We start from the raw sequence: 21,154 nt of genomic DNA, 5'->3' as shown, positions 1-21,154 counted from the left end.
GAAAACCAAAATGAAACACTATAGTGTTCAGTCTACACCAGATGGAAAGCCATCTCTCTCCCCCCAAAAGCCCAGCCCCTGCTTGTTCCTGCCCTCAGAGTCCCTCTGAGAGGGGACCCAGGCCCATGGCTCTGGCACAGTGCGTAGCCGTGGCTGTGGCCTGGAGGCTGACCGGGGCCAAGGTGCCAGCTGCTGGCTCCCCCGTGACTTGACAGCTCCGGGCAAAGGGCGCCTGCGGCTGCCTGCTTCTCGGCGGCTCGGTGCAGAGGGTCAGCAGTATGTGCGACGGCGGCCACCACGCCCGGGAACCAGTGCTGGACGCTTCATCAACCTCTCTCTGCCACTTGGGGACAGACCTGAGAAGATTCCGAAAAAGTTCCCAGCCCACTGTCAATGTTTCCAAATTGGTTACGAACTGGAACAGAAGCAAAAGCGACTCCCATCCAAGTGGGCCCTCTCCCGGCTGCCAGGTGATGGCGAATCCCACAGGTGCTGTCTGGCACGGGCAGTGGACACGCTGCCATCTGCTGTGCAGGGACAGGGCCCTAGGGGAGCTCCTGGCAAGCAGATGGCCCTGGAGACATAGCCCAGAGGACCCTCAAAGCCGCCAGGGCTCTCACAGAGGCTGGTGGGGTCTGCAGCCACCCAAGGCTATGAGGCAGGGCCCAGGGCATCTCCGCCACTGCTGGGGAAACAATATACTTTTTGTTTTTCCTCAAAAAAAACAAAAAATGGTTAGGCACTTCCCAGGGTGGGCAACAGAGGGCGCCACCCACCCCCACTTCTTGGAGTCCAGAGAGCAAAACCACGGCAGAGTCGTGAAGATGTCAATAACTTAAAAAAAAGAAGAAACAAAAGTCACAGTCTCCGTATCTCCACGCCTTCCGTGATTGAGAACACAAGGGAGGACAGGATTGGCCAGTCTGAGGGACCAGGGATGGCAGGTGGCTGTCCCTCGTGGCCCGAAGGCGCCGCCTGGGGCTGAGGGAGGCCTGGAGGTGCCGGGGCAGGTCACTCGCGTGTCTCATCTCCGCTTGGATCATTTTGCTGTTTTTTTCTTTCTTTTTTTTTTTTTTTTTAGAAAAAGGCGAGCCACAGTTGAGGCCAGAAAAAGGCAGCCTGTGCCACTGACAAAAGGTGAGAAGGTGCACAAAGTGTAGAAAGAAAGATGTACATCCCCTGATAACTGTGAAATAAAAAACATTTGTTAAAAATAGGAAACAACTCAGCTCCTCGGCGGCAGAGCCGCTGTCACGTCATCCAGGAGGGTCTGTCCCGGGCCCTCAGGTCACACCAGGTTGTACTCCTTCAGGTTGAGCTGCAGGATGGTGTCCTTGACGGCAGCAAAGACGAAGCGGATGTTCTCCGTGTCGGTGGCGCAGGTGAAATGCGAGTAGATGATCTTGTCGCTGTCGGGGTTCAGGTCCACGAACATCTTCAGGATGAACTCCCGGGCGGCCTGTGCGTCCCGCTGCGGGCCTGGGGGAGACGGGCAGTGAGCCTGGCTGGGATGGGGCAGCAGCGGGCAGGGCAGCTCCCTGCCCCCAGTGATGCCCATGGCCAATGCCTCGTATCCCGACCGCGCTGTGGCCTCTGTGCGCCTGCTGATCTGCAAGGCTCCCTGCCCATCCCCCCCATTTGGCTCTGGGCCCCCCCAGCCCAGCCCACCATCGCTGCACACAGGGCTGAGGACCTCCAAACTGGGGCCAACCTTCCTTCCCAGCCTCACTTCACCCCACTCCATTCATGCTGCACTCCACACACATCCCCAACCCAAACACGGGCACGCGTCCACACTGGTGCACACAGGCGCACCCCACGCACGCACAGCTGCCACCTCAGCCACTCTCCCACACGGCCTGCTGGCTGTCCATCTGTCTGTCCACACCCCTGCCCAGAGGCTCCCCCCCCCCCCACAATGTCTGTCCTTCCCAGCCCATGGTCTGCACACACCCTCAAGGGCTTGGTCCCCATCAGCGAGACAACCTCGCTGTTCCCTCCCAGCAATGCTCCTGCTCTCCCTGCCACCGGGAGTCCCTGCTTGCCCCGCCCAAGAGTCCTGAGGGCCAGGTGTAGAGCCCAGCACCCTAACCCCAGGCCTCATTCTGGTCTTTAGAGTGGGAACCAACAGCCCCAGATCATGAGGCTCCCCCCCATGGCCAGTCAGGCCGAGCCTGTCACCCCACACACGCAGGCTGGGCATAGTCTTCCACAGGCAGCACCCTTCCGTGGGGGCTCCCAGCCAGGACGCTCCTCCCCATCATGATCCCTGCTCCTGTAAGGAGTGTGGACAGCGCAGGCACAGAGTGTGGGTGCCACCACCCGCTGTGGAGGGCATAGCCGGGTGCCCTTAGGGACCTGTGGGGCAGCCCAGCTACAGCTCATGCACAACAGCGTGGGGTGGTCCACCCACGAGCTGTCTGCCTTCCATTAGGAGCTTGGGCTGATCCAGGTGGGGGTCAGGACGGTAGTCTTGGGTCACCCTTTATTCCCAGCGCCTCGCTCCTTCATATGGCCAGGCCCCTGAACCCACACGGGCTCCTTGCTCAGCATGAGCAATCGGGGACAGGCCACCAAGTGGGGGACTGGAGCCAAGTGTCCCATCACATCTCCTGCTGCCGAGTACCAACCACAGGCCCCCCCACTCCCAGGGACACGAGGCCTGCCCGCCCATCAGTGGCATGGGAGGAGCCAGGAGGCAGCCATGAGTGCAGCGCCAGCCGGGGAAGCTCTGGTCTAACTGCTCGTGGGCCCCTGGAACCACCCTGCCAGCTGTCAGACGAGGACACCAAGGCCCAGGGAGGGTAGGGACACGCTGGGGGCAGCCAGCTGGCCTCCCCGGTAGAACCGGGGCAGCTGTGCTCACCGTCAAACTCAGGGAAGTAGTCGACCAGGTGCGAGTACAGGATCTTGTCCTCAAGCAGGTCCTTCTTGTTGAGGAACAGGATGACGGACGAGTTCTGGAACCAGGGGTAGGTGATGATGGTCTTGAACAGGGCCTTGCTCTCCTCCATGCGGTTCTGTGGAGGGACAGCGCCAGGGTCGCCAAGGCCTGGGGATCAGGAGGGGGCTGCGGGTGGGGCGCATGCGGGAGGGGGCCTCACCTCGTTGTCCGACTCCACCAGGACTTGGTCGTATTCACTCAAGGCCACAAGGAACATGATGGACGTCACGTTCTCAAAGCAGTGGATCCACTTCCTCCGCTCGGACCTCTGTCCTCCCACGTCCACCATCCTGCAGGGACCAGAGCCCCACAGGGGCTCAGTGCCAGGCTCCACAGACAGCACTGCTTCCCCAGCAGGCCTTCCCCACCGGCAGGGCCATGTCTGCCAGAGCCGTGGGGACCCCAATACCTGCTGAGGCTGCAAGGGCCCCAATACCTGCCAGAGCCATGAGAACCCCTAATATGTGTTAGAGCCACGGGCCCCCCCCCCCACCACATCTGTGGGAGCTAGTAGAACACCGCACAGGCCGCAGGTCTGGTCTCTGAGCGTGACCAGTCCCTGCCCTCCAACGGGAGCCCTCAGCCTAAAGCGCAGTGACAGGCACGCATGGGTGTGAGGTGTGGACACAGCGGGACCTGTAACGGGCCCACCCTCAGATCCCACATCCTACGTCTGGAAGCCCCCTCCCCTCATTGGTCAATGTGCAGCACGGTCTCTAAAACACTGGCCCATCTTGGCTTCCCCCACAGGGAAACCCAGATAAACTGAGGGGCACTCAAGCGACAAACATGTGTCAGCCACTGCGAGGGAACGGCTGCAGAGAGCATGTCCTGTGACTGGGTGGACACAGTGGGCTGCAAAGTCTGCTATCCAGCGTGAGAAACAGGTAGGAGACAACAGGCCCAGAAACCGGAGGGGTGCAGGGAGAAGCTGGGACAGTGCCTGAGCAACAGGGTTAGTTACGGGGGCTTTCTTCTTTCTGCTCGGGAATTCCCTAACTTCAAACATGAGGAAAGACACTCTGTTTTTAAGAAGGCAGATAAAAGCAGTCGGTAAGAGAGCAGACCTCATGGCCCCCAACCTGTCCTGGAGAAGGCGGGGGTCGCCGCAGCTGCCCTCCCCCCAACTGCTGCATGGAAGGCAGGCCTCAGACCAGACAGACACAGCCCCAGGGCAACAGGGCGGGGCTGACCCCCAGGCTGTCTGCCTGGCGGAGGCTTTGCAGAGGAGACTCCAGCAAGCACAGGTGGACAGCGGATGTGCCAGGGTGACTGTGAAGGGACAGGAGGGTGGTGACAGGCCAAGGGCCCTGTGCTCGGATGCCACGCCATGCTGGCAGCTGCAGCCAGTCTGGGGAGAGTCATCAGGACCAACGGCATTTGGAGCCACAGCCTTTCTGGAGCATGAGCCTCCCAAGTATGACCAGGCTGGAACCCAGGTTCCCAGGGGCCAGGTCTCCACGTGAGGTCCCCACTTTGGGACCAGGCTCATCTCACACATCGGGGCCATCAGGCCATCATTCAATGACACCCGAGCTCCGACTGGAGCCGGGCCATGAGCATGGTGCCAGGGCCCCTGGCCTGCCTTCTGTGAGAACACAACCAGAAAGGGGGCAACTGGAGAAGGGCGGAGCTGGACGCGAGGTCTCTATGACCTCTCCACTGCCCCATAGCACTCCTGCTCTGGCAGGAGCTCCAGACCATCCACCCCTCCCACACAAGCCAGCATCCTCTCTCATAGGAGGCCCCATCACGGAGGCCCCACCAGAAGGCCATCTCCCCTAGGCTGCCTCTGGCCAGTCCCCAATAACCACTGGGAAATGGCTCTCTGTGAAATTTGGTGACAGTTACTTATTCATAAATCTAATCCCCCTTCCTGGATCAGAAGCTCCCTGAGGGCAAAAACCAGGATCCAATGAACCTTTTGCTGCCCCCACAATGGGAACTCCAGGTCTGGGGACAAATGGCCCTCACAGCAGTCTGCCCAGCCCTCGGCCTCTCCAGAACGCCACCACCCTCGGGAAACCAGGACCCAGGTACCTGAAGATGATGTTCTCCAGGTCGAAAGGGTACTCGATTATGCCAGTGGTGGGCACGCGCACCCGCAGCACATCCTGCTGGGTGGGCAGGTAGCCCGCAGTGGCGATGCGGTCCACATCGGTCAGGTAGCTGCAGCAGAGCAGGGACGGGCTCTCAGGCCAGGCATTGTGGGGGGACAGCCCAGCCACCACCGGTCCCCCAAGCAGCCAGGAGGGGCCCACAGGGGCCTCACCAGCAGAGGCTGAAGCAGCCAGGAGTACTTGGGATAAGATGGGACAAAGCCACCCCATCTCTGACCTGGTCAGGAAGGAGCAGGTCATTTGTTGGGTCTCATGGGACAGAAATGACACTGACTAGGGAAAGCCTCGGGAGGGACCCTCTAATAGAGCTGGCCCAGAATGGCTGCTCCGGATGGAGAATGGGGACCAGCACTGGGGTCTCCAAGAGAGGTTGCTGGGCTGGAGGGGTGACTTTTCAGAAATAAACTTAACTACTTTAGGATCACTTTAGATCTACAGGAAAGTTGCAGAGACAGAACAGAAACTTCTAGCACACAACCAGCTTCCCTGCCGTGAATGTGATGACTATTCTAGTGCATCTCTCACAACTAATCAGCCAACATTCAGTGTCATTAACTGAGCCCACCCTTTTTCCAGGTTGCCGCCGTTTTCCTTAATGTCCTTCTCTGTCCCCGGACCCCGTCCAGATGCCCTCTGGTGGCCTGCAGCCTGGCCTCCAGTGGGGCGGGTGGCTGGTGCCCACTCACTATTTGGCAGAGTCGGAGAGCTGGTACTCCCGCCTCCGGTCGTAGCATTCCTGGATGCCGGGGTCGTTCCACAGGGTCTTGATAGCACTGACGTACCGGTGCTCGAAAGTCGTCACCTTCTCCACATCTACTTCCCGGATCAGGAGCGCGTTGGCCTGTAAGGGTAAGAGGGGGAGAGGCCATGGGCTCACCAGGGGGCGCAGTCCTCATCCCGGCACCCGGGCTGACCAGCTTCAGAACCATCAACTCCAGTTTCAGGTGAATACGCGAGAGAAAGAAGCAAGATGGAGGCAGCTCTCGGCCTACCCTGCCTCCCTAGCCTGTGTTGGAGGGGGCTTTTGAATGTGGGAGAGGCATGTGTGAACAAAGTTGTATTTACAGAAACAGGCTGCAGTATGACCCCTCTGTCCTAGAGGCTGATGGATACCTATGGTCCAAGTGTGAACTGGACGGGATCCTACACACCAGTTGGAAGAGATCCTACACACCAAGACTCGACAGGCCAGAGACTCAAGCTGGCCCCACACGTGGCCCCACAGCCAGGACTCAGGGCCAGTAGGGGTCCCTGATCATCTGTGAATTGGGGGTAAAGGGAGGAATGAGCCCATCAGCGACGTACCATAAATCTGATTGACTGATCTTCTTAAGCTTTAAAGTAAATGGATTGATTTAAGCCATATTCAGACAGATATGGACTCCATGCCATCTGTGTGAGAACCCCCCAAAACATCTACGAAAGCAAAGACAGAGAGGCCACCCGTGAGAGCCACTGGTTCATGGCTGGTGGGGCAGCTGCTGGGGAGAGTGGGCTGTCACCACGTGAGCCTGAATCTCTGCTCCTGGGTGCACATCCAGGAGAAATGAGAAAAGGTGTGCAAATAACAACTTGGTCACAAATGTCACAGCACCAAGATTCACAATGGCCAAAGGCTGGGAACAATCAAATGTCCATCGATGGGTGAATGGATAAATAAAATACACTGGAATGTTATGCAGCCATGAGGAGGGAGGCGCTGCCACTCGCCACAACGTGGATGGACCTTGAACACATGGGGCTCATGAGAGAAGCCGGACACACAAGGCCACACAGTGTGTGATTCCATGTATGTGAAATGTCCAGAACAGGCAAATATCCAGAGAGACAGGAAGTGGGTTCTTGGTTGCCAGGGGCTGCAGAAGGGGGAGGGGGAGGAATTATTATGACTGTTAATGGGGACGGGATTTCCTTTTGGGGTGATGAGAATGTTCTGGAATTAGAGATGATGGGTTCATGACTGTGAAAATGTTAAAAACAAGTGAGCTGTACACTCAGTGGGTGACTTGTATGGTATGTGAATTCCATCTCAACAAAGTTGTTAATACAGAATACGAGAGGGAAGTGCCAACACCGTGGGGTCACCCAGAGGGTCAGATACGGTGTGTGAAGCCCCACCCAGTAGGACGCTGGGCCCTCCAAGGGGCTAGGAACCAGGAGCTCGCACTGCCCATCCTCAAAGCAGCTCACCTGCCAGCCCGCTTCCTGTCCGTAGAATGGGGGCGCTCACAGCTACTTCATAGGGAAGTCTGGGGCTCAACCAGCGTGCGCAGGCACAGGAAACCCGCACAGAGGTGAGCAGAGGCCGAGGCCCCGCCCCCAGCGGCCCCGCCCCCCCTCAGCCCTCACCTTGTTCTGCTCGTACTTGTACAGGATCTTCAGGGTCTCCATGGCGCGGATCATGGCCTGCATGGCGGTGAAGATGTTCTGGTAGACCAGCTTGGTGAAGCCGCGCTTGTCCTCCTCCGAGTAACCGGCGCCGTGGATGATGCGCATCTGCTTGATGAACGTGCTCTTCCCGCTCTCACCCGTGCCTGCAGCGCGGAACAGCCCACTGAGATCGCAGGGACCGGAACCCCATCCCGCACGTCAGGAGCCCAGGGGCTTAGACGCACACTCCTGGCCCCAGGGGGCTGGTCGGCCCTCGAAGGGGGCACGGGACACGCTCGGCCAGCAGGCGGCCAATCTTGGGCATCCCCAAGTTTTACCTCCGTCAGCCTCCCACGCGCACCCATCCTACACAAGAGGAAACTGAGGCTCAGAGAAAAGAAAGACGACATCTGCAGGGCACTTAGCACTGAGGCACATGACAAGTGGGTCTGTCCTCCCAAGCACCCTGCGGGGTCACAGTGGCAGGAAGTGAGGAGCGTCCTCAGATGAGGGCAGGAAGGCCCATGGAAGTTACATGTCACCACCAGATGCCACCACCTCCTTACCTACATAGTGGGCCTGACTAGCTACCTGGCCCGTCCAGCCCACCTAATGCTTTCCCTTGCCCACCCTAGGCCCGTCTGATCTGAAAATGTCTCTGCCCACCTCCCACTTCTTCCATGAATCTCTCCAGAGCAACGTCTCCTTTCGGGCAGGAGTTTGGTATCTGCATCCAGGCCACAATGATGAGGGCCAAATTGAGTCACAGGGCACCGACCGTCACCCCCAAGGCCCCCAGGAGCTCCTTTCTCATCAGCCCTGAACATGTAACTCAACCCAACATGACGCCAGCCCGGCATACTCCCGTGACCATGGCGCTGTGCTCCATGTCCACCCAGAAGCCTGGGTGTCGCCCCTCTGCCCACCACCAGCATCCGCTCTCTTATCTCTGTCCCACCGTGCTGACGGGCACGTCACCAAACCCCCTTCGTGTCTCATTCCTTCCTCTACGTAAGCATGAGGGGACGTAGTCACCTTACCAGGCTCTCCTAGGGTGAGTGTGCTGACCCCCGCGTTAGAGAAGGGCACTCGGAGGCTCTGCGTGACTTGTGGGATCAAAAGGATCAGAAAATGTGGACAACCATCTGAAAGGGGCCACTCAGCTGGCTGTGCCCTCACGCTAGCCTCGAGATGCAGCCCTGGTCTCAATGCACACCGTGTGACCATGGGTCCTCGCACCTCTGATCCCTCCCAGCCCCACTCCAGCACCAGCACGGCCCCAGGTCCCTCTCCTGCTTCAGCCTATCACTGCCCTGGTCACTCCACTTTCATGTACCCCCACAAGTGGGGACAGCAACTGCAGAGGTTTTAATGTGTCTACAAATCTCTGTCACGCCTCCCTCCCTCGTTCTCCTCCGAGTGGGGCTAGACTCAGTGACACACTTCTAACAGAATATGATGAATGATGGTGTGTTTCTGCTGAGACCAGTTTATAAAAGGCACGGGAGCTCCTCCTTGCTGTCTCAGACCAGTGGGCAGGAGGAGCCAGATGCCATGTTGTGAGGACGCTCAGGCAACACTGTGGCGGCCCCCATGGGGAGCTGAGGTCTCCCGCCAGCAGCCACAAGAGGCAGCCAGCCTAGAAGGGGCCCCTCCAGCCTGGGTCCCGCCTTCAGGTGAGGGGGTCCTGTCCACAGCTTGACTGCAGTCTCCCGAGGGCCCCGACCCAGGACCACTCTGATTCCTGACCCTCAGAATCTGTGGAGATAAGTGTTTGTTGCTTTCAGCTGCTAAGTTTTGAGGTGATTTTATTACACAGCAAGAGAACCTCTAAATTCTAAGAATGCACTGTCTCAGACCCTTACTCTATAACCGAACACAAGTGCCCTCTCACGGGCTCACCTCCGTGCACCCTTTTAGGGGCTCAGAACATCCCAAACGCACCTAAACCTGCCCTCTAGGCTCCTCTCAGCACTCTGTCTGAGTTGCCCTGCATCTGTCTGCCCGTTAGCCCAAGCTGTGTCTCTGTCCATGGTGCTGTCCACTCACAGCCACCCGTGAGCTGACCTGCACCCCAGAAAGCCCTGCGCCCCAGGCAGGCAGCTCCCTCCCTGTATACTTGGAACCATTACTGCCACCTATGTGGGGAGTCTCTGCAGGGGTCTATACCCAGGAGCTCCTGAAGGACACCCCATGGTGACCACACTGTCCTGCAGCCAAGAGGCTCTCAACCAGAGTCCGAGTAACTGACCACAGTCACCTGAGCTCACTCAGGGAGACCCGAGTCACAAATGCGACACGTCACAAAGCAGCGGCCTTGGCTGCAGCCGCCTCCGTCTGGTACTTTTATCAACCACCTCAGACCCTTTCTGGAATAAACATGACTTTGGTTCTGTCGTCAAGCAGCAATTACCCCCACACCACCCCACATTTGTCCTACATCAGATAATCACCTCCGCCACAAGACGTACAAGAGGCCAAACATCCACTTGCCCCAAACCCACCTGAGTTCCAGGGGGCCGGGGTGGGGGTGGGGGGTGTGGTTGTGCAATGACCCTATGTCTCCTCATGGGGACCCATGCTGCTCCTCCCTCACCACACATGGGGGGGGGGGGGGTGTGCTAGGAAGGGGACTTCTAGTGCATTCTCCTCTTGACCGCACTAGAAACAGTCAAACAGGTGCAGGGATTAAGGCCAACACCCAGAACAGCCAGACACAGCCCTGTAGGGCACTGAGCTGAGCAGGTCCCCCACTCAGGCCACACGAGGATGCTGGGAGGGCAAGTGAGGAGTCTGAAAACCAGATCCCCAGCCAGGCAAGGAAGAACTGGCCTCACACTGGCTTTTTAATAATGGAGGCAAAAATGACAATGAGAGCCCCCATGGAGCTCTCCAGAGGCAGTGCACGCACACTGGGGGCGCACACATGTAAACACATACACACCACACACATACACGTGCACACACGTACGGTGACAATCAGACTGAGACAAAGCTTGGGCCCCAACAGGGAACGGAGGTGTGGGGGTGTGTCCTGAATGCTTCTTCTCAATTGGCGAGCAGCCGGCTGGAGGAGACCAAGGGACAGCCCAGAGGCTACAGGTCTGAGATCTCCCCTAAACCCGAGGAACAAGCAGCTGGGTGCTCAGGTGCAGGACCAGCCCACGGAGCTGAGGCGTGTGGTCACGGGCACACAGGTCCCTCCAAACCCCGTGGCGTCCAGTCCGCGGGTCTCCCCATGCAGCAAAGACAGTGGCCATGACCGACCTCCAGAAGAGGCAAAAGGCACAAGTGTGTGAGGTGGTGGATGTGTTAACTAACCTAACTGCGACCACCATCTTGCAAATACATACACGCATCAAATCATCATGCTGTACACCTTACATGTCAATTAAATCTCAATAAAGCCGGGGGAAAGCACAAGGGACAACCCAGGGACAGTGTGGCTTCGGACGTGGGATGGTCAGTGACCCCGGCCAGGGCGGCCATCACTGTGCGAGGAAGGACAGAGAAAAGAGGGTGTGGAGCTGGTGGCTGCAGAGAGGGCAAGTCCACTGAGGAGGTCACCACATGTCGTGTCACCTGTGTTCTGGGCCAACAGTGACTGAGCGAGGAGATGCCAGCGCCAGCTCCGAGCGTCAGCCTGAGCCAGGAGCAGCGGCATGGGAGGTGGGAGCCAACGGGGCCCTCTGCCCTGGAACAGGCCAGGCCCAGTTGGCCTGAGAGGTGTTCAGCCACCGCTACCCCCAGGAGGGAGGGAGGGACAGGTTCTGGGTGGTGTGGAGCCGGCCAAAGCCACCCAGGTTTGTTGTTGCAGATGCTTTGGCTGCGGCCTTCATTTTGAACTGGCCTGTCTCCTGGCCAACTCAGCCACTGCCACATCTTGTCAGCACATGGCACCCGTAACAGAATCTCTGGCCCGGGATCCCTCCGACGCCCGACCTGCCCAGACAAGTCTCCGGGCACGAGGCCGCCTGAACTTCACAGCCGCTTGCCCAGACCCACTGCGCTGGCCGTCACCCCAGGTCCTAATCAGCTCTGCCCTCCTGGCCTCCCCTGGCCCTCCGCCTCCTGCCTCGCCTCTCACTCCCCCTCTGCAGCACTGTCATACTCCCCCTAGGAGATCTGGTCACATATGCCCTTCTGGCTCAAAAACCTTCAACAGCTACCCCCCTTGAAGAAAAGCAAGCCCCCTCTTTGAGCAAAAACGTGCAAGACACCAGTGGTGAGACCTCATTCTGTCCATGTGACCTGGTCTACAGCACCCACTGGGCCCCCAGCCACATGGGGGGCGGCTGCTCTGGACCTATGAGCGCCTGCGGGGTGACGACTCATCCACCCAGACACGAGCACACGGCTTCCCAGGCAGCTTTTTCATAATGGCCGAAAAGCGGCATCGACCATGATACCCTTCACTGGCTGGACAGTCACAAACTGCGGCCCATCGGTGCCACGGACCCTACTCAGGGATGAAAGGAAGCCCGGACACACACAGCGGCCAATGGACTCCACGGAACCATGCCAGGGGGGAACCCCAGGAAGCTACACACCTTCTGGCTCCATTTAGGAAACATTTCTGAGACGACACAGCTATAGAGATGGAGGACAGATGGGTGGTTGCTGGGGGGGGCAAGAAGGGTAGAAAAGGGCCACATGAGGGTCCCTGCAGTGCTGGGAACATGCAGGACGCTGATGGCAATGGTGGATTCAGGCACCGGCACAGGTGGTGACACAGCACTACCTTCCTGCACAGGAGCCGAGCGGCTCCAGGTCCTGGCTGCAGTCAGACCTCAGGCTCATGTCCGTGGGCCCCCTTGTCCACCCCACTTGGTTCCTGGGTAACACCACAAGCCCAGCATTTGGAGACAACGTCCAGGGGCCCCTGCAGTTGCTTGTACCACTGCTAAATACAAACCACCCCCACAGGCCCTTTCCCTCCAACCCTAACAGGCTCCCTGAAGAAACCCGAATTCACGTTTTCCAATTAGTGCCTCGCACCCCAATACCCTAGCTGTTCCCGTTACTCAGCGTCTGTGAAGCCTGTGGTCCCCGTCTTCCACATGCTGGGAGCCCCTACCCCAGGGCGGAGCTCTGCCTGCGGCCTCCTGCACCCAGCCCCTAGCACAGGCCACAGAAGGCACCGCACACATTTTCCCCAAATAAACCTGGCCCCAATCCACGGTGCTGGGTTTGTCACATGCCCCCACAGGTCCCCGAGTCCCCTAAGCTGGGCAAGCCAGACTTGACTTCTGGTTATTCCAAGGAACGAGGAGTACCTGGGGGTGCATCCCCAGCGCAGCTCAACTCCTGGAAGGCAGCTGTGGGACCTGCTCAAGGCCGTCTTGGTGCACTGTCCTGAGCGCTGCCCCAGCTGAGACTAACTGGAGAAGAGGAGAAAGGTGAGAGAAAGAGGCCGCCCATCCCCCTTCACTAGTCAGTGAAGATCTAGGACAGCAGGTCAGGAAGAAGGAGTCTGAGCCCTGAGAAAAAGGGGGCTCAACCCCCACAGCGGCCACAGCCTGGAGAACAGGAACGATGGTGCTTGTCTGCTATCAGGGACAAACTCAAGTGTGCAGGCCATGGTGCCCACGGCCCCAGGGGCAGGCGGGTGCAACCTGGTAACAAGAACCTGAGTGTTGGAGTAATAATCTGGGGTCCAGGGCTCTGCTGCCGGGCTGTCCACCACTCTGGGATGTGGGTAGTGAAGCCAGGAACCCCCAAGACCACAGGAGTACTGCCAGGGACCTGGACTCCTGGAAATGCAGCCTGGAAACGCAACATGGACCTCAGGCTGTGTCAATAGGTCCGAGATCAAAGCCAACCTTATGCAGGGGGACACAGAAAATGCAAAACCCTCGCTAAGCTGAGGATGGTGATTACACACTCCCCTCGCTCCCACTCACTCATTCATTCACTCAGTCAGCAGTGCAACTATCACCCCACCTCCCACTGGAAAGGTGAGGGAACTGAGGCTCAGAGAGGTTCAGCAGCTCTTCTGAGGTCACACAGCCTAGGTAACTGTGGGACCTCAACAGACTCAAGTCTTCTGGCTTCACAACAGCGTCTCTCCCCACGCCAGGACTTCTGTGTCTCCTGTTCCACCACCATCACCACCACCCCAGGGAAGTGAGAAAACGCAAGCGCACTGGTGCCTTGGGGCCACCAGAGAGAAATCGCACTAGCGGGCACCTGCACTGATAAGGAACAGGAAGGAGAGCAGAAATCTGAAAAGCGTTCAACGGCTACCCCCCCTTGAAGAAAAGCAATTCGCAGAGTGGTGGACGCTGGACTCATCGTGCGTTATCTCCACGCTGAGGCGAAGTCCTGGAACAGGCGTCTCCTGCCCTGGGGCCTCCAAGGTGCAGACATTAATCGCCCCTCAGCCAGGACATGCCGCTGTGCAACAGCCCCAGGGTGGCATTGGCAATTTTGGTGGGTGTCTCTGAGCCCCCAATTTTGTCCCTACGTGCTGGGTCTTTTTGCAGCCCTTTCTGAAGCCCCCGAGAGTTGGGTGACCTGGCATGAACCCCCCGTCCTGCCCTACCCTGCGTCCAGCCCAACTGTGGGTGTGTGGGGCATGGGGAGCGGGGATGGACCCCACCCACCCAACCCAGCTCAGCAACATCCCCACGGCTCAGATGAGAGGACCAATGGGGCAGAGGTGAGGCAACACTCCCATCCCCTGGGGCTCTCTGAAGGTGAGGGGTCTGGCCCTTCCAACTCTGCAGCCAGCACAGGTCAGCGAGCAGGCACTAAGGCAGGGAGGGGAGCTGAGGCCACTCCTCTCACCATGCACAGCACCAGCCAAGGAGCTGTGGGCCAAAACGGAACCAAGACGGCCGAGCGTGAGGGCTGCGCTCCGGGGACTGCACTGTAGGACAGGGAAGCCCCCCTTAGCGGCAGAGGGTGGACATCACGAATAAAAATAACACAGAGGGTGCTCCCCAGTTTAATACCCATCATACTGTTTCATCCTCATAACGATCCTAAAAAGTCAGTATGACTATTGTCATTTCACAGAAGGAAAAACCAGGGTTCGTGAGTACACAGGGACAGAAACCGCACTCCGGCATTTCCAGCTCAGCCCTGGTATGGACACCCACCTCTCAGGGCTGTTCCAGCAGCTTTTAAATGGCAACTTATGCAAAGCATCCAGTGGGAAGGATAGTGACGACAGGACAAAGCTCCTTCTGCTTGCTGACCACCTACTGTGTGCCAAGCGCCAGGCTAGCGTTGCATTTCATCCTACAACAGTGCTGTGGGGGGAGGGGCACCAGCCTCATCCAACAGGTAAAGAAACCAAGCCTGGGAAACAGTGTCTCCCCTAGCCAGTGTCTCTGCTGCTGCTCGGCGCCTGCTGGCACAGGTCCCCCAAAGAGCCAGGCCGCCTAAAGGAGGCCTCAGAGAGGCAGCTGCAAGCTGTGCCCTGGAGTCCCTGTGTCCACACAGCAGAGCACAGGGTCACAGGCAGGTGGGGCCTCATGACCAAGCAAGTTAGGGCATCAGGGGGGCCGGTGACTCGGGACTGAATTCAATCACAAATCACAGCACACCTTTCAGAGGCCTGCAGGGCTGTGCTCCACCTGTGGGGTGGCGACTGGCAGTGGAGGGAGAGACTGAGGAGTCACCGTGGCAGGGTGACGGGCCACAACCAGCCAGTTGCCCTAAGGCCGAGAGGCACAGGGAGCCTGCGGGCCGGTGGGCACAGGAACTATGAAAAACGCGAGTTGGCTACACAGCCCTCCCACGAGCCAGCTGAGGTCTGGGGTCCCGCTTCTCTGAGCAGCTTGAGTTCCACCAAAAAAGAGCCCCACCTGTGGGCACTCCCAAAGCCCATGGAGACACCCTGAATCCCATCCACTGCTCAGACACCAGGTGAGCAGGCTGCGGAGGCCGACTGTCCCCAGGGAACAGGCCGCAGCTGCCAGCTGGGAAAGGAGTGCCCAGAAAGGGACCAGAGATGGGGCTGCTCCTCCCACTGCTACCCAGCTCTGTTCACCCCATGGGGCTCAGTGTCCCAGACCAATTGCACCCGCCCTAAAGCCAGACAAAGAAGGGACAAACGCTTCTCTGCCATGGGTCCTCATCTAAGCCGTCTGGTTTCCTGCACGCAGCTCCAAAGGCCCAGGGCCGCAGGCAGCGGAGACCACAACATGCTCTGGGGCTGCACTGAGGGCTCCACCACAAGCAGCAGAAAGTGAAACCGTCTGTGGGTAAATGTCTGAGGCCGAGCACTTCCTCCAGTCTCACCACAGTGACCGGCACAGCTCGGCACAAGCAGAGCCGTGCCCGGAAGCACTGCAGTCTGCTCTGCAAATGGAGTTCAGGGCCGGCCCTGGCCCCAGAGCCTGGCAAGACACACCTGGTAAGGCCACGCTCCGAGCTCCCACAGTAACTGTCCTTTGGGGTAGGCACCCCTGGAGCTCGGCCCTCCAGACCCTGTAGGAAGGGGACAGAGTCTCACCCAGGCACTAGTGTCCTCCCCAGACGTGCAAGGAAACCAAGGGACAGTTAGGTCCAAGAGCAGTCTGGGCTACTGAGGCACTTCCAGGGACTGCACCCCGGAAAGCAGACCCTTTTAGCCAAAAACATTTCATTTTAATTTAGAGCACATAAAACATGTCCTGGAGTGGGTCAAGGTCCTTCCACAGCCCCAGTGAAACCGGGGGGCAGATGAGAGGCCACCCAAGGGCGCTTCCTGCTCTCCTGGTCTGCAGGAGACGCAGCCGGGCCTCTCTGCCAGGAGCCAGTGGCCATGCTCTGCTCCCCGCCTCCCAGCACTGGGAGGCGCCCTTCCCGCTGGACCACCACACCCCACGCCTGATTCCGGGCCTTTTCACCGCCCTGTGGGGGCCGGCGCTGGCCAACAGGAAGCCTGTGGAACTGACCACCCTGCTTTATTTAGAAATCCCCGGAGCCGCTCGGCTCAGCCTGGCCAGGCCACTGGGACGGGGCTCCCATGGAAGGCCTCGGGTCTCAGACGGGAAGCTCGCCCGAAGGAACAGACAAGGGGCCCCCTCGGTGTTTTCTACCAAGTGCCAAACATCACGGCAAAGGGCAGCACAGAAGCCAGCAGGCCTGCCCAGGACCCCCACCCCAGGGCTCCCGATGGAGCCTCGGGGTTCTCGTCCACATAATGGGAGTGACGCTATCCCGGCGGCTGGTTGCGCAGACACGCTTGCCCCCGCTCCCGACCACAGACAGACGTTAACAAGGACACAGCCTGGAACCCCAGGTCTCTGACACTGAAGACCTGTATCTGTGCACTCGTATCTGCGTGTTGACACACACACATACACACACACATAGGGCTTTGGACCCTACAAACAAAAACACGCACTTTTTAAGCAGTCACAAGACATCCGACAAAATAACTTACACTGATTATACACCAGCTCCGCAACACACATTTTACACCGCGTACTACCATGGGGCAGAGGTTCTCAAACAGGGCTGGTCCCGCACTGAGGGGACACCGGGCCATGTCTCGGACATCTGTGGTCATCAAATGGGTGGAACCAGGGAGGCTGCTCAACAACACCCCTCAGTGCCCAGGACGGCCCCTCACAGAGACTGGCCTGGCCCCAATATCCCCAGTGCCGAGGAAGAGACCCTTCTATACGGAAAAGAGACGCCTCTTTGAGGAGTTAAAAATCAACTTTAAAAAGGGGCATGGAGGGAGCGCTGGGGACAGCACAGGGTGCCTACTGGGTGCCCCACTTCGAGGGCCAGAGCCCAGCTCTCAGAGCTCCCCAGGTCAGTCACTCTCACCACCAGGATAGGGCATTAACACCCGCGCCAGGCTGGGAGGCCCCACAGGTCAAGCGCACACAGCCCCGGGAGACAGCACATGGACGTGGCAAACTAGGCCAGGGCTTCTCCAGCGATGGTAACTCACTCCACCTGATTCCAAAACCAGGTGCCAAGGCGGACACCACCAGAACCTCTCAGAAACAGGACTCACACACTATGCCACAGGGTGAGCAGCCCCTTAGCCCAGACCACAGGGGGCAGCGGTGGTGGCATTCCCATGCAGCAGAACCAGGTGGCCTACTACTCCCACAGCTGGGAAAGCTGCCTGTCCCTTGATTTTCTCCCTATGAAACGGGGACAGTTCCCATCCAGTGGCTGGCTTGCTAGGGGGTTGGAATGAGTCCTGCCAGCAGGTCAGGCAACAGGCAGAGGGTGCTCAGTAAGGACGCCCTCCCTGCACTCTCATACCCCACCCTGTCCTCTAGTCATCAAAGGCCTCCCAGCACGGTGTCCTCAACCTGGGAGGATAGGCTGCCTGGTGGGAAGTGTTCCCAGGGTTCCCGAAGAAGTCCCGGGCCCAAAGCCCAAGGGATCACTTGTTGTGACAGCACCTCAAGATCAGCACCTACCATGCACACCCCCTAGGCCTTCGCCCAGCACTGAGGGCTGTCCTCCTCGGGTCAGAACCCTTCACCTTGGACCTGAGAGCTCACATCCTGTCCTATCTGCTGTCCATGCCTAGGATGCAACCTCCGGAGACAGCCCAATACCCCCGTCATGCAGGCTGGCAGGGGGCAGACTGGATGCCTCTCTAGGGTTGCACAGCAAGGGAGAAGTGGAACTGCAGACACAGGTGCCCCTGCAGCTGACACCCCATGCTCTCTGGCAGGCACTGGCTGCTTCCAGATCCCCTACAGGGCTCTTGGGGACGTCCCAGCCCAGGAAGACTGCAGACACACAGCAAGGCTGCAGGAGCTTGGGCCACTAACCTGTGTGGCCTTGACCCACACATCAATCTGAAGACTGGACATACTCAGGAGAGGAGGCAGGGGTGCGCCTGGAGGCTCACGCAGCCCCCAAGTAAGGCTGGCTGATATTGTTAAGATGCCCCTAATTTCTACCCCCTCCTCCCAAAATAAGCTCTACAGCTCACTGCAAAAACTGTCCAGTGCCACGAGGTCCTCTCAAGTGCCACTCAGACCCCATTGCAAGTTTCCTCCAAACTTGATGCTTACTTTCTGCCTGTCTTTTCTGCAAAGATGGACTATTTTATAGACTTTAGGCAAATCAGAATACACGTTTGGAAAAAGAAAATAGAGAAGGGAGGGTGCAGGAGAACCCTGCAGGCAGGAAAAGCAATGTGTTCCAGCCAAAACCCACCATCTCCCAAAAGGCCACCAATGCCACCATCTACCATCAGACTCAGCACCTCTAAACCGTTCGCTCCTCCTCCAGCCCCAGGCCCATCAAAGCTACCGCTAAGCGGCTTTCATTTCCAACCCTCCCCACAGTATACGTATAAAAATGAAGCAGGGCTCAAGAGAGGGCACGGCCCAGGTTTCTGTTTTGTAAACGACCTTCTTGCCTTTGACGGCAGAGGTAAGTCCTTCAACAGCCCTTATTTGGGGTAATAACACTTTGCTGATAGCTAGGCAGGCCAACTCACTCCATTCAACAGGTGTGCCCTGAGAAGGGGACTCGAACAGGAATCTTCCCCCAAGTGGAAGGAGGACCCGGGAAAACTGGCTCCCACAGAGGCAGAAGGAAATGGTTTGGGGAGTAGATTTGGCCGGTTCTGAAACCCCACAAAGGCTCCTTCAGGTTTCCACCCCACCATGGCCTTCAGCTAAAACAGACTCTAAGAAGAGAGGAAAGGCTATCTTCTCCCCAATGGGGTGTACCCCTTTCTGAGGGAAACAGTTTTCCTCCAGAAGGAGGGTAGGCAGGGGAACAGCCTGAGGGAATGGGGGTGGGTGGGTGGGAGTGGGACAGGCCCTGTGTGTAGGGAACAGGGCTCCACCTGGTGGGAGTAGTGGAGATGGGATCCTGGGAGGTGAGGGGCGCGTCTGTGGATTACACCCAAAGGTCTGGGCCTGAACAGATGCTGGGGCAGCGAGGGGGACACTCTGTGGGGTAGGGACAGAGGGCCAGCCCTGTGCAGGGAGGGGGACTCAGACCATGAGAAGGGAGAGCACCTCCAGAGTTCCAGGCGCCCCACCTGGGCTACAGAGGCAGGGGCTGACCCTGCAGCGATCTGGAGACCTGATGTAGACCGCAGAAGCAGGGCACTGACCCTGGAGGGTTCGGGGGCCTGACCTGGGCGACAGAGGCAGGGCTGATGCCAAAGGAATCAGGGGTCTGCCACAGACAGCACAGGCTGCCTGCAAGGATCTGGGTTCCGATGTGAACAGCAGAGGCAGGGGCTGACCGTTAGGGTTTCAGGGACTCAACAGGGACAGCAGAACCTGAAAAAACTTTGGGCCTCATGTGGACAGCACAAGCAGGGGGCTGACCCCACAGATATCAGGTAGCCTGAAGGTGGACAGCACGGGCAGGGTTGTGCCCCACCGGCCCTGCACAGGCACCTGGCCGACCCTGAGAACGCGGGGCCTTCACCTGGACAGCACAGGCAACAGCTGGCCCCGCAGGGATCAGGGCCCCATCGTGGGCGGTACAGTACCGGCAGGAGCAGACCCTAAAGACTGGCGTTCCCAGCAAGCACAGCACGGGCTGGGGCTCACTCCCAGGCCGCAGATCCTACCGTGGACAGCAAGGCAGGAGCTATGGACGACACGGGCAGGGGCTGGCTCCGAAGCCCTGCCCTCGCCGTGGACAGCACGGCCACAGGCATCGACTGTGGACAGCCCGCAGCGTCGGCCCCGCCCGGCCAGCACGCGCACCGCCGGCCGCGGACCCCGGCAGGCCCGGCCCCACTCACCGAGCAGCAGCAGCTTGAGCTCGCGCCGGGCGTCGCGCTTGTCCCGCCGCAGCTGCTTCTCGATCTCGGCGTTAATCCGCTTGGACTCCTTCACCTCATCGCTGAGGCAACACGCCATCATGGACTCCAGAGTCATCGTCCCGGCCCCGGCGCCCGCCGGCCGCCCCCGCCGCCGCCCCCCGGCCCGGCCCTCGCCCGGAGCCGCCCCGGCCGCACCCGCCTGGCCTTCGGCGCTGGCCCCGGGGGTCGACCGGTTCGCTCGACTGCCTACGAGCGCCGGTCTCGCTCCGCCGCGTACTCCCGCCCGACCACCCTCCGCCCGCGCCGCCGCCGCCGCTAACCGCAGCCGCCGCCGCCAACCGCAGCCTCAGCGACCGAGAGACAGCACCGCACAACCTAACACGAGCGGGCACAGTGCCGACGGGCGGGCGGCGCGGCCAATGGGAGGGGGCGGTGGCCCGCGCGCCCGTCGCGGGGGCGGGACTAGCGGTTGGGGTGGGCGGGACGTTGCTCGGGCGGGGCGGGGCGGGGCGGGACGAGGCGGGCGCGCCCGCGAGTTAGGTTGCGCCGACGTGGGAAGGGGGACGCGCAGCTGGGAGCCGGGCGGGACCGCCCGGGATTGTGGGAATGTGGCGGACTCGGCCGGCCGGCTCAGTGGCGCTCGGCACCTCTCGGTCCTGCTCGACCCCGCTCGGCCCGGCTCGGTCCCGCTCTGCTCCGCTCCGCCCCGCTCCGCTGAAGAACGGGAGGCAAGGACTGCGCCAATGTATGGTGGCGGCTCTGGGAGACCCCGGCCCAATGGTGGACACTGGGGTCCTAGCCGTCACGGTTTACCGGGAAGCACCCTGGCATTGCCTAACCGGAAAGAACCTTCCATTAATCTGTTCTTGGAACAAGCATGAATAGAACGCCTCCTGTGTATTGGACCCGGTGGGCCCCCCGTTAATGCAGCGCCTGCTATGTGCCACGTATGCAGCAAGCTTTAATGGAGTTCCTACTGTATACCAGGCATGGACCAAGCATTAATAC

General features: G+C 59.4%; 1 protein-coding gene across 1 annotated transcript; it reads right to left on the bottom strand.

The window, feature by feature from the left end:
* Positions 1–1,050: 1,050 nt before the first annotated feature.
* On the bottom strand, positions 1,051–20,475 carry GNA11 (G protein subunit alpha 11). The gene is made up of 7 exons (XM_019744057.3): positions 20,126–20,475; positions 7,414–7,598; positions 5,751–5,905; positions 4,985–5,113; positions 3,105–3,234; positions 2,867–3,020; positions 1,051–1,479 (listed from the first exon to the last, which is right to left on the bottom strand). Exons 1-7 carry the CDS (start codon positions 20,259–20,261, stop codon positions 1,289–1,291), a joined length of 1,080 nt encoding a protein of 359 aa, XP_019599616.1. The 5' UTR covers positions 20,262–20,475; the 3' UTR covers positions 1,051–1,288.
* Positions 20,476–21,154: the final 679 nt, after the last annotated feature.

This window comes from Rhinolophus sinicus, chromosome 15 (genome assembly GCF_057876585.1).
Source record: "Rhinolophus sinicus isolate RSI-liver-muscle chromosome 15, RSI-T2T, whole genome shotgun sequence".
Taxonomy (NCBI): domain Eukaryota; kingdom Metazoa; phylum Chordata; class Mammalia; order Chiroptera; family Rhinolophidae; genus Rhinolophus; species Rhinolophus sinicus.
The sequence above is the reverse complement of the archived record's forward strand: the minus strand, read 5'-3'. Positions and strand labels throughout refer to the sequence as shown.

What these genes read in the sequence shown, in the direction of transcription:
- GNA11 (XM_019744057.3), bottom strand. Translation starts at nt 20,261, where the DNA reads ATGACTCTGGAGTCCATGATGGCGTGTTGCCTCAGCGATGAGGTGAAG. An exon ending in GCTCAAGCTGCTGCTGCTCG is followed by an intron (nt 7,599 to 20,125) that starts GTGAGTGGGGCC and finishes TCCGCGCTGCAG; the next exon opens with GCACGGGTGAGAGCGGGAAG. An exon ending in ACAAGTACGAGCAGAACAAG is followed by an intron (nt 5,906 to 7,413) that starts GTGAGGGCTGAG and finishes TTACCCTTACAG; the next exon opens with GCCAACGCGCTCCTGATCCG.